General features: G+C 37.3%; 1 protein-coding gene across 1 annotated transcript in view; it reads right to left on the minus strand.

The window, feature by feature from the left end:
* Positions 1-3,994: 3,994 nt before the first annotated feature.
* Positions 3,995-13,986, minus strand: part of LOC119573280 (mitochondrial 2-oxoglutarate/malate carrier protein-like) — a 12,122-nt gene continuing 2,130 nt past the window's right edge. Inside the window, exons 2-6 of the mRNA XM_037920439.1 lie at positions 10,766-10,990; positions 9,981-10,071; positions 7,029-7,242; positions 6,580-6,679; positions 3,995-6,096 (exon numbers count right to left, since the gene is read on the minus strand). Of these exons, the coding sequence (XP_037776367.1) occupies positions 5,865-6,096; positions 6,580-6,679; positions 7,029-7,242; positions 9,981-10,071; positions 10,766-10,990 (862 nt within the window). The 3' untranslated portion in view covers positions 3,995-5,864. The remainder of the gene's footprint in view (positions 6,097-6,579; positions 6,680-7,028; positions 7,243-9,980; positions 10,072-10,765; positions 10,991-13,986) is intronic.

Consider the following 13,986-nt stretch of genomic DNA (forward strand, 5'->3'; position numbering starts at 1 on the left):
TGATCAGGTTGGGCACGTTGAGGGCATCGGGCTGTGGAACGGCAGGTGTAGTCACTAACATTTCTTGCATTAACAGGGTGGGTGGGGTAATAAGGTCAGATAGAAAGGGATTTTCCACCAATGTAAACATTAAAGGGAAGGTCATGTCAATGGAAAGTATTCATAGCAATATTGGTGGGGGACTTGTGATGGCCTTTAAGGGGAATGGTGTAGCACTGTACTTATACTGCATCATAGTCCATGAGGCTGGCGAGTAAATATTCTCCACAATCTGACAAATTTTTGTCATAGACAGGGGAGGTTGTTGGGGAGATGGAGACAATTCCAGTACAAGTACTGAGGGTTGGGATGAGGTTCTACAGGAATGTGTTTGTCAGGGTTGATAATGCTTTAGCTTGGGTTTCTGATGTAACTGTGATGGAAGGCAACTTTGCCTACTTGTTAGAGTAGTGGGCTAATTAGAATGTTTAAGATGTAGCAGAAGGACAGGGGCATGTGGAAGAGGAAATAGTGTTGAGAGAGGCAGTATTGCGGTGGGGTGGACAATCAGGTTTTAGAGTAGTAGTAGAGAAGGATGGGGTAGTTGATGAAGTAGAGGATGTTGGGATAGGAGAAAATTGTCTTTGTAAGGTTGGTTATTGACCTACGTGGATCTGAAATTAGGCATTGAGGGGATAGTAGTAGCAGTGCTCAGAGTCGTGGTCAAAGGAGAGCCTAGAGTCAGGGCACCGGGAGAATCATAATCAGTGGGACTACTTGATGAAAGCTTTATTGCCTTTAATAATGGTATCAAGTCTTCATTGTTGGCCATAGTAAGCCATGGTAATGGTTAATGTTTAAAAGCCAAATAAATGTGCTAGACATCTAAGGTCATGTGGCATAATAGGAAGGTACAGTAAAGGGCAGTGAAAGGCGGTTGAGTTAGTAGTTAGTTGCTATACATCAACTATCTAGATTAATATTGAAAAGATTAAAGATGGGTAAAGGAGTTGAGTGAATGGGTTAAGGTAGGGTTAGGTAAGGGGATTAGATCAAGTGAAGAATATGCATGCACCTGAGGAAGGAGAACAGGTCAAAGCAGAAAGTGTGAGATTCTGTAAGGATGTCTGATAGGTTGGGAGGTCGGTGAAGGGAGGATAGGTGGGGGAAAGCATAGGTATGGGCTGAATCAAAGCGTGGACAGGACAAAATGTTAGGTGGGGTTTGGTATAGGAGGATGTGTAAGAAAAGTCTCTTGGAGGCAGATAATGGGTGGGTTATAAGAAGAAAAGTTTTGACGAAGTCATGTCTATGTGAATGGAAACCACGAATATTCCAATGTAGGAGAGCTATACTTTTGTCGATCAATGAGTGATAATGGTTACAGTGCATGTTTGAGAATTTGAAGGAGGAGGAGGAGCTAAGGGGTGAGATAAAGAATGAGAGGGAAAGGTGATGTATCAGGAGGGGTATCTGGGGAAGGGCATAGTTGTGACATAAGGGATTCACGTGTGTATCCAGGAGGGAGTGGAAGGGATAGAGGGGATGGAGGGAGGGTTAATGTAGGTGGAGCTGGAGCTAGGGGGAATGGGCTGTGTTGGGAGGGAGTAGGAGGAAGGGGTGTAGGGGGAATATGAGTAGGATATCGGCAGTCACTTCGAGTGTGGAGGGAGCGGGAGTTGTGGAATTTGAAGGTGGATGAGGGGTTTCGGTGTCAGTTTGGGACTCGAGTAGATAATTTTGAATATCTTCCAAGTTTTTGTAAAGGAGTTGATTGGGGAGTTTTGTGAGACAGGTTTTCTTATGAGGTTGGGGAGAGAAGAGTGTGTGGTAGGAGAAGGGGTGGAACGTTTAGTCTGTCTGTTGCGGGGAGGGAGAGGAGATGGTGTTGGGGCTGCAGTAGAGATTGGAGTGTCTGGATTTAGAATGGTAAAATAATTTGACTGGGGAAGGTAGGAGGTAGAAGTGGGGAAGTAAGATGTAGAAGGGATAGGGGAAGGGCGTAGGAACGTCATGGGAGGGAGAGGGAGGAGCAGAGCGAGTGACATTACTGGAGTAGGTAGTAAGAGATAAACCTCGTGGGCGTATTTCCTGTCTGGCTTCACGTAGAGCGAGTCCAAGTCTGAATTTGAGAGTTGCCACCTCAGACTCAAATTTGTAGGTAGGGCAGCCCCAATAAAATACATTATGGGGGCCGCCATAGTTGGCAAATGTACGTGACTGTGCAGAGCAGTTTGATCGAATATGACCAGGTTGGGCACATAGAGGGTATTTGGCTGTGAAACGGCAATGTTGGGCAGGATGTCCTAAACGCCAACAATGTTAGCACTGACGAGGAGGTTGATATGGTCGGACAGGGAGGGATTCTCCACCAATGTAAACATTAATGTGAAGGTCATGTTTACAGAAAGTAATTTTGGCAATGTTAGTGGGGTTCTTACGATGACCTCTGGGAGGAATGAAGTAGCACTGTACTGATATCATAGTCCGTGAGGCAGGCGATTAAGTCTCCTCTACAATCTGACCAATTTTTGTTATAGATAGGGCAGTTTGCTGGGGAGATAGAGAAAGTTCCGGTGCAAGTATTGAGGGTTGGGTGAGGTTCTGCAAGAATGGGGTTACCAGAGAGATCTGTTAGAGTAGATAATGCTATAGCTTGGTTTTCAGATGTTACTGTGACGAGACGGGAACGATCGGGTCGGCAACGGAAAGATACTTCACCTACTTGTTTTTGGAGGCATTGCTGGAAGAGAAGAGTGTTGTCAAGAGTAGGGAGCTGTGGGAGGGATCACGAAAAATCGGTCCCATTTGACTGGGCCAAATAGAGTATGAGATATTTATAGAGATGGGGGTAGTAGATGGACGGGGGCGTGTGGAAGGAGTAGTGTTGAGGAAAGTAGTATTATGGAGAGATGGACACTAAGGCTGTAAAGTAGTAATAAGGGAGTAATGGGTAGTTGATAAAGATTGTGGAGGTAGAGGTAATGAAGTTGTGCATGTTGGGAGAGTAGAAATGTCTCCTGGAGATTGAGTGTTGACTTGGGTGGATAATGTACTAATAGGCATTGAGGAGGGGGTAGTAGTTGCAGTAGTGTTCGGAGCCGTGGTCAAAGGAGAGCCTGGGGTCGGGGAATCGGGAGAGTTTGAATTGGTAGGGCTATTTGATAAAGGGGAAAGCCTCATTGTCCCTAATAAGGGTATAATGTCCTCATTATTGGCCCTGGAGTATGTTGGGAAGAAAAACAGTCCACCCCTCAGGGTCCTCTTGAGGGGCAAGGGCTAGTTAACTAAAACGTAAATACCTTGGTCATGGCTCCCTCAGGCCGTTCAGCATGGTTCTCACACCTTAGGAAGTGGATAGTAGAAGGGGTTGGGAAGGGACGAAAACGAAAAAGCAGGAGGGGGGGGGAAAAAGACCATGCAAAATTAGTGGAGTCGAGGGCTGAGGTCCATGGCAGGGGAGAACCCCAGTGTTGGGTCCCAGTCCTCGCCTCCAAAGCTCCACCACGACAATAACGGGCAAGGGATTTGGGAGGGGTATGCATCTAAAAAGGTTAAATCATAATACAAGTATTCTCAAGTTTTATTTTGTTAATATCAACATTTATAACTATTCTTTTTTTTCTTTTTTTACTGTCTTTATTTACAGTCAAGTCATTGACTTTTAAATTATTTTAAGTTTCTGTACAATTAAGAAATAAAAGTAAAAATAACTGTGAGAAAAATAAGTATTTTGGAGTGCATCTGTACAAGGACCAATAAGAACGTTTAAGCTGTCAACATATTGATCGAGATAATGAAACAAACAACTAAACCAGTACCAGTGGCTGCCATCACACACACAAACTTTTTAAAAACTAATAACACTAGATTACTTTTTTTTCTTTGTGCTTGATGAACATAAATGCAATTATGAGGTATCATAGCTAAATTCCAACATACATGAATTTTTTGGATGCAAAACTGAAACTTATCAATTAATATGTAGACATATATATATATTTTTTTTTTTTTTCCAAAGTCAGCATGAAAATGGAGTGTACAAAAACAGCCACATAGTACCCTCCCAAAAAAATTTTGATATGTACTTTTTCAAAGATACAAAAAGTGACGAGAAGTAAGCACTCTCATTGGTCCTAATGTGCGGTGGATGTTACCATGAATGGCACATGATGATGTCCTTCCCCAGTACGTTTTACACATTAAAAGATGTTTTTTAAGTCCCATTAAGCGTTGCACCATTACAAAAATATAATGCCACAGCGTCCATGTTCAGGTTCAGGTTGTCCCAGTGCTTTCAAAAACCACTGTCCTGTCCTGTGGTTAACAACTGCTATTTAATCATTACTTCACATGTGGCAGCTTCCTTTAATTTCAGAGACTGATAAGGAAGACAAGTAGTTCATTTATAAACAAAACAAAAAAATATCAACAGCATCATAGCTATGAAACAATATTCTCTGAGAGTTTTAGAGAGAAATTCCCCTTGGACTTGGATTTATAACCAAGTCAAACAGCTGAATAGCTTAATAGATAACAGTATACAAAATAACAATAATGGTACAACTGATGATGACACAAAAGGGGATTTAGCATAAGGAATAATGATAAACCTTTTAAAGATTATCACCAGGTACATCTCAGGAGAATATGACAACAGCTACAATAAAGTTAGAATCCTGGGCCTCATGGGAACGTCCTATGGTTCTTTTTTTTTATGTGAGGATCTCCAGACCTCTTTTGCACATCACAGCTTCAATCAATCCCATCTCTAGACACTCCTATTTCAAGTCAGATCAACCACTTTCTTTCCCAATATTTTAGGTGAAAATTATTTTCTTTTTCAAGCATACATACAAGACCACATGCCTCTACTAGCTCCAAAATAACAAGAAATACTGGAAAAAAGTATTGATAACAATTATATATATACTTAATATCTGTGTCACCATTCTTCCACAAGTTATCAAATTCACTACAAATTACCAAAGTTCCAACACTCATTTTTCTTCCTGTTACATCATGGCTAGGAAGTGGCCAATATAAACTCACTATAAATTTTCTCTAGATTTAAACATTTACATTAACTATTCAGAATTCAGTACTTTTTTATATTACACCAGACCACATCACATCTACATTATCTATCTTGCACTTCATCTACTCCTAAAATTAAGTATTGTTTTTTATTGCATCATTCCATAGAACTATTAGGGATAATGAGCACTAGTCCTCTCCCATGTCAGAACCCAGAACATATAAAGGATTCTCAACTGGTAGAAGTTAAAAGAGCTCACATTCCCATCAAGTGCATCCTCCTGTTCTGACCCACTTCCTATCTTATCCTCTGCAAATTTGACAAACTTATCTAGACATTCTGTGTGTTGGAAAGAAAGTCAGATGAGTTCTCTCTCTCAACTCTCGACTCTTAGTCAACCCCATACAGCATCCAAACAAAACTCATAAAAATACTCTTGTTAGATACTGGCAACATAGGACACAGCCCAGGTTGTGTTGCTTCCTATGCTTATGCAACACACAATGTTAGGTTCGTGATATCTACTGAAATAGGTGAAAAATGTTGAATTTTTCTGAACAAAGAATTTTCCTACTTTTCCTACAAGCTTTAAAAGGCATTTTACTTTTTCTCTTCTCCTCTTAAGGAGTGGGGAGGGCAATAAATAATGGCCCCTTATAAATACCTACACACACAAATGGAGTAGATTGCAGATTTTTCATTAAAAAAGTAAATAAATAAATAAAAACAAATTGTCATCTCACCCACAAATTTTTAGAAAAAAAGGTTAATGATAGAGAAAAAAAAAAAAAAAAAAATTACATGAATACAATCCACTACACTGCAACTACACCACCAGTGGGCTCCCTTAAAGGCCTCCTCCCTTGGCTGAGGAATCCCCTAATACATGCTTCTTGTAGATAAGATTCATCTGCTCGAGGAAGATGAAAGTGAGGACGGTGTGGGGTCCTAAACGCATATAGTATGGTGTGAAACCTTTCCAGAGTGAAAAGAAGCCCTCGTTGCGGATCACCTTGCCCAGAACATCCAAAGCACCCTTGTATTCTGGCTTGCCATCAATTATTTTCATGTTCTGGATTCTGTGGAAGGAAGAGGCAGAACAAAAGTTATTTGGGAATGATTGATTGTTTAATATTAAATGCCCTATCAGAGGCTAAGGTCACTAGCAGCTCATCACTTGAAAATATAGACAGTACGTTCATTCATCTCCGGTTACTGGAACTAGGAAAAACAATGTTGGATTTTTGCCCTCCATTTCACAGTCGTCTTTTTTTGTACCTTTTGTTTGTTTTTAAATATGCATTTCCCAATAAGATTTATAAACTGACTGTAAAACACTTTTTTCCCCATGGTTACCATAAATATACAGTGAAATAGAGAAATCCAGCATTACAAGAGCCTGGATAAAAAGGGTTTTAATACAGTTGTTGAATGTTCTGATTCTATGGTATGCTAATGTAACAATTTCACATGAACAATCGGTAACTATATCATAAACAACACATTTAATCCTCCTCCACAGTTCCGTCTCTTCCTCATTCCCATTCCCACTCCCAGCTCACCTAGTCTTGGCAATGTCGACAGGCATGGAGGCAGCTGTTGTGACGAGACCAGAGATCATGGAGGCACAGAAGTGGAGGAAGATGTTCTCTCGGAAGTAACCTATCAAAAAAGGGCCAACGTCTTTAGTATGAGAACTTGTCATCCACTTTTTAAATACTTATCCAGCCATCATTCTTCTTTTTATAATAATTAGTTTTCTTTTATTAACAAAATAAATATTCTACTTACACATTGCTAAACTACTAACAGAATTTGCTCTGTGCAATACTGACTATCTTCAACTGCATTGCTTCATGATATGAAATGGCTAAGTATTCTAATTTCATGTAAGTATTGGTATTGTATATCTGTCAGTGTTAGCATGTGACTGATTGTGCATGTCTGTGTGTGTACCTTTTGCTTCATGTACATATGAATAAATGTGCTCCACCCTGTCATCCTCACACACCTGTCCCCAAAAGTGCCTGCTTTGCCTGTGAGTATGATGCTAGCTGAGCTGCATTCACAACCATGGCCCTGCCCATGGTAGGAATAGCTCCTCTCCATAGGGTGAACACGCCTTCCTCCCGCGCCATTCTCAGCAGTGCATCAAACACATTCTTGTAGTTGCGCCTCTCAGCCAGGGGTAGTCTGCCGTCTGAGGTCATGCGAATGAGGGACACCTAGAAGGCAGTTGCAAGGTTGTGAGAGAGGGATTAGGTAAGAGCTAACAAACCACAATTTAAGGCTATTAAATTGATCTATTACTATATGTAAGCTTTAATCAATTATTTTCTTAAATATTAATTCACTGAAGTGGAGTACCACTTATCTCTGACCAAACCCTACAATTACCCACGGAAAAAATCTGATTTATTCTGTTAAAATATAAATGCAATTATGAGAATCATATAATAAAGCGTAGAGAAATTTACGCTTCAGAAAGTGACAAAATCTAAAAAAAATGTGGACTTACAGAATTAGAAAACAAAAATGGGCCTTCAAAAATTAACAAATTTGCAAGCAGATGAGAATAACAGTGAAATAATAGACCCTAGTTACTACATGATAATATCAAATTATTTTTGTTACATTCACCAGAAGACCAATGAAGAAAGTGCAGGATAACTCTTTATCAATGGTTTGAGACCCCCCAAAAAGGGAGTCAATTTGACATATGGCCGTATTATTAAAATGTTAGTGCGGGCCCTGCAATTCAGTCCCCAGAGATGAGTGCGGCAAGCCTCACAAACCGTATTATTAAACTGCCCAGGCAAGCCTTTCCTCGGTGACTTCTGTGGAGAATTGCTGGTATCCCATGTGCCACAGTGGTATACACCTAATGCTGGCTTAATTATGAGTTACAGCCAAACTCACACACACACTCTCACTCTCACTCTCACTCTCACACACACACACTCTCACTCTCACACACACACTCTCACTCTCACACACACACACTCTCACACACACACACACACTCTCACACACACACACACACACTCTCCACACACACACACACACACACACAACACACACTCTCACACAACACACACACACTCTCACACACACACACACTCTCACACACACACACACCCACACACACTCTCACACACACACACACTCTCACCACACACACACACACTCTCTCACTCACCACTCTCACACTCACTCACACTCTCTCCTCTCTCTCTCTCTCTCTCTCTCTCTCTCTCTCTCTCTCTCTCATCTCTCTTCTCTCTCTCCTCTTCTCATTCTCTCTACTCATCTCACTCACTCACTCCTCACTCACTCACTCACTCACTCACATTCACTCACCTCACTCACTACTCACTCAACTCACTCACTCTTTTTTTTGGGGGGGAGGGGGGGGGGTTGTGTCATACCTGAATATCTGAATGTCAACTGTCATTCACAATTGTTCTCAAAACCTTGGATCATACAAGAAAGTTAAGGGTTACTAACATGAGCAAATATTATATTTCATTATTAACCAATCAGCCACAATTGCATATTCCCTATTTTCTACCTCATAACAACACTCCTGCTTGGTATTTTAATTCATCTAACCTTAATATAATTGAATGATTCTGATTTTGTTCTTCATAAAAGCTGGATAGATGTTGAAATTTTACCACTGGCTTATAATAGTTTATTATCTAATTCCCAATGAAACTAAATTAATTTCTCTTTCAATTACTGTTTGTTGAGTGAAGGTAAGCAGATTGATCCCCAGTTACATATATATATATATATATATATATATATATATATATATATATATATATATATATATATATATATATATATATATAATAAAAGAAAAAAATCCCCTATACAAAGTAGCTAAATTCTGATTTTGAGTCATACATAAATGCAGTTATTGCTTGTTTCTGACACTTGTAATAGTGTGTGTTTATGTGTGTACTTGTGTATGTTCAAATGAGTAGATTATGTAAAAGTGTCTGCAGATATATACTTGTGAATGTACACATGACTAGATTTGTGTGTAAATGTCTGTGCATGCAAATGTGTGCCTATGTGGGGATTTACAATTGCACAGGTAACCCAACATCTGTATAAGAGTTCAAAACTGGGTATAATACATTTACAACCTTCACATCCCAAACCCACCACCCATTGCATTTCTGGCTACACAAAATGGCAAATCAAATAGAGGAAATATCTCCTTCACACTTATTCTCACAAGATTTGCATTACACTTACAGTCTAAATGCATGGCCATTGGACTTTATATTATACACAATCTAATATTCAATGTTTAACATCATATGACTTATAATCTAATCTATAATATTAAGAAAGATTAGCATTCTAATCATTGTACCCAGGCAGCCTAAACCACTGAGTTGTCCAAGGTACAGGCTCACTACACTTGAGTTGTCAGTTTGGACATTTCTGTCCTTTTCCAAGCATCCTTGTTCCAAGTGGCTATATTTACCAAAAAAAGCAAGGTAATAGAGGAGCCTACTTTAGAAGGCCATATATCTGCATAAGGAAGAACAGTGCAGTCACAACTGTAATGCAGCTAGAAGAACACAATTGAAACCCCCAAAAGAATAAAAAATAATTTTGACACCCAGTCTCAGGCCAAAAAAAAACTTGACTATAATCTATGAACTGGAACCCAAGTGCAAGTCAAGCAGAGTGAGCAACAGAAAGCTAAAGAGATATACACCAAATCCTCCAAAAGTACTTCTTCCTTGCCCCTTCCTTTCCTTTTTTAAAGAATACTAACACAGAAACTGTTACATCAACTTTACATATAAAGAGCTCCTTGGATTTTTTTTTTCTTATGAAATTTACAAGAATTTAATAAAGTAGTAGACTATAACTTACACATAAATGAGACAATTAATGCAAATTTGGGAAAAATAAAGGGAGAGAACAACTCAAATACCTCAGCAGGAGTGCCAACAAAGGCCCCAGCTACACCTGCTGTCATGCCTAAGACTGCCTTCACTAAGAAGTTTGGAGGTTCACCACTGGGTCTGGAAAGAGGGCAAAAGATTAAATGGAAAAGACTTAAATACAAATTCCTACTAAGAAAAAAATGGTATTAGATACACCCTGGATTAAATATCAAATCTCAGATTTTTGTCTGACAAAATGTGGATTTTGCTGTTTTTTTTACTATGGTTGTGATATGAATGAATGTTTGTTTCTGCCTAGATTTTAGGAATAACTATCAATGAGAATGGCTAGCTGTTGAAATGTGGTTTGAAAAAAAGAAATAGAAGGAACACTAAGATGGCTGATACAATAAAAAATATATAACAAAGAGTAAAGCAAGTCATCATGAAGTGATCAGAAGAAACTAAATCCAACTAGTCATGGTAAAGCTATAATCTTCTCTTAAAACTTCTTTTGTAACTCCTCATACTCTTTATAATACATAATGATGTTCACATACAATAGATATATTTCTTGGATGAATTTACTTACACACTACTCATTATCTAAGAAAAAATTGTAAATTTGCCTGTTACTTGGGCTTCTAAGTTAGACTATAATCTTGTTTTCTCATTCTTAGACCATCTACATTTCCATTACTCCACCTTATCTATCTATAACATAATATAGTATATCGATCTATAAATATATACAATACATACACAGGTAAATAAATAATAGAATCTAAAATCCTTTGAAGGAAGAATAAAAGAGAGAAAAGAAACCACTAACCCTGAAGCTTTCTCAAAGAGCCATGTGTAGATGCCAAGGCGTGTGGTAGTGTAGGTGGCTTGGCGCAGAAGGCCAGCCGAGAGACCAGAGTAAAGCGCTGTGAAGCCCTCGCTCTTTATGACATGTCGTATAACATGGTAGCTGGTCTTGTGCTCTTTGCTTGTCGCGACCTGCATTCTGTTCTTGACCAGATCCAGGGGCTGCACGAAGCAGGTCGCGCCCATCCTGCAAGGAGAGAAAAACAAATCTATGTGGTATCTAATTCTTACATACATGTCATGTGATCACTCATAATTACTGCAGTTATAATCATACATTTCATTTACTACCTATTATGTAAAAGGTCATATATCCCATTATATACTATTTGTGTACATATCCCTTATATAAATAAGTCAGAAATAAATAAGAAACATAAGACATAATGGCACCTGCCATTACATCCTGGAGATACCAAAATACAGACAGTGAAAAACAAGAGGTAATTAAATTAAAGCAAATAAATACTAAAATCTGAAATGAAGTATGCAGGTCATTAACATTTTGCTTCTTAGCTCCTGTTTGCCCAATATAGTTCAATTTTGTGCATCATAGCTGTCCTGACACTCGTACTGCCACAAGCAATTAGATGGTTCCACAAGCCCTTAGTCATAAAGGATTCAATTAGAAGGCCTAAATGACCTTGCTTGATTTTCTCATTCTTTGTCCCCCTCCTAATATTAGGATCAGTATTATCATTATTCTCATTGAGATTATGACTTATATTATAAACAATATTAAAAACAATAAAAAATAAAATAAAAGACTGTTGTAAATCAAAGAAAGGTGTAAAAAGGCAATATCAAATACAACTAGAAACTGACTGCTTTGGTGCCTAGGCATTACTGAACTAAAAATCATACAGGACATGGAACACACATTATGTCCTCTCAGCATCAGGGAGTTAATTCTATATTTTGATAAAGAAATGCAGTGATCTTGAGCCACTATCTTTATAATACAAAAGCAATACACTATCTAATCTTCCTGAACCCAATGCCTGATTCTATCAAGGAATGGATAAGAGACTCTCACTATCCCTCAAATACATTATCAGAGACACTTGGAAGCTATTTGTACAACAAGCAACATCATCATAAACAGGTTTGATGTTATCTCTGTATTCTGTGTAAAATGAATACCTAAATTCCTAATAGAACTTTTTTTTATTTTTTTATAGGTGAGAACACTGGTAATTTGTAAAATAGAATTCACCAAGCACAGCTACTAATTTCAAAGATCCAAAAAGGATTACATACGGCTCTTAAAAACTAAAAACATTTTCAAAATTTCTCAAGGTTTCCTTCAACATATAAATCAATCTACAATATGAAACCAGATATAAACAGATATTCATAGGGAGTATAAATAGACCTTACATAATCAAACACAAACCAGATGATTAATATGTAAAATACCATGAAAAATATGAGAAAATTAAGCAAAACTCCTTACAGACAAATGAAGTATGGGCTATAAATCACAGATAACTAACATTCTAGTCTAACAGAAATGCAGGAAAACAGCATTATTTTAATACAGACTTTCTACACCTGATTAATAGTGTACCAGCCTCCCTACTAGCAATATATATTCAGAACTTAACTCTTTATTTAGCTGTGTTCAAAAGAAAGCATCAGAAAAAATGAACTTGATAACATTAGATAAATCTAAAATAAAAATAGATTCAAAGATGTCTCCTGATAATCAAGTTTTCTCTAAAAAATATATGCATATATGTATACAGCTGAAAACATAGCAACACCAAATGAACCAATAAAATCAACAATTCTATATCTTATAATCAATGAGAAAGTTCTCAGAAGTAATTGCTTTGTAGCATGTAAATTTAACCTTGGGCATTCAACAAGAAGGGGTAAATATAATGTAATTTTTACTTTCAAAATGCACCAATTAATCAGACTCCTTACTGGGCCTAGATCATCTGACAGCAGATAGGTTTACACCTAACATACGAATGACAGTCACAGATGTTTAGAAAATCATGACACCTTTCCTAGCAGGTGTCCAACCCTAGCTTCCCCCGAGTACCATTGTCTATAGCATAGCCGAGATGTGTAACAAGCTTTCATACATCAACTGAAATAATTATGAATATCACCAAACTTTAAAACAGTGTGGAGTATTTCTTTTAAGTTGGGATTTTTTTTTTCCTAATTTGATGTTCTATTATTGAGAAAATAAAGTTCTTCTGAAATGTCTTAAATACAAATCTTTTAAAAGAATACATAAAAATACAAATAATAGATGTAATAAGATTCTTCACTTCAATATGATTTCCCTAGAATATCTATCTAAAAAATTACAATTTTATATATATACAGAAACCAAGCAACTTTACAATTATTGAAGTTTTGAAAGATAGCCTTGATATTTCAATGTTTTTTCATTAAATCCCCAAATAAAGCTTCACTATCTGTCTTACTTACTGTCCTCGATGATGCCTCCCATGCTCCCGTATTTAATCCAAATAACATAACAATTTCATACCCCCCCCCCCACCCCCAAGTTGGAGAGTATAAAATTACCCTCTTTCCATATATGACTTAAATCCCACAAACCACAGCTTGCATTTTTCCAGAAACACGTGAAGAATATTCCGCAGCTGAAACAAATTAGATCTCGCTCACTTTTTACAAAGTTTAAAAATTGGCCCACCATACACCCTCCATGTCATAATGCTCTTTTGACTGCAAATAACCGACTTCAGAAATACAGGAAATTACCAAATGCCAGAATGAAGCAATGCCAAAATACAAATATTACAAGGTTTGACTTTTATTTTATTATTTGACTATTTATTTATTTATATTTTATTATTATTATTATTATTATTGTTTATTATTATTATTAATTATTATTATTATTATTAATTATTATTATTTTTCTTTCTTTCTTTCTTTTTTTTTTTACTAAATATGATGTCATATATAAAAAAGTTTTTTTAATGTATACTATATGATGAGACTACCGTTAAGGCTATCAGAATCACTAGATATCATTGGGTAAAATATTTTGTATAAGAATCCATAAATAAATTAATTAATGTTTGTGTAAGTATGCATGCATATATATGTGTATATATACTTATACATGTATATATATGTATATACATGTACATGTATGTATATATATACATACATGTACAATATGTACAACAT

Source organism: Penaeus monodon, chromosome 5, assembly GCF_015228065.2.
Source record: "Penaeus monodon isolate SGIC_2016 chromosome 5, NSTDA_Pmon_1, whole genome shotgun sequence".
NCBI lineage: Eukaryota > Metazoa > Arthropoda > Malacostraca > Decapoda > Penaeidae > Penaeus > Penaeus monodon.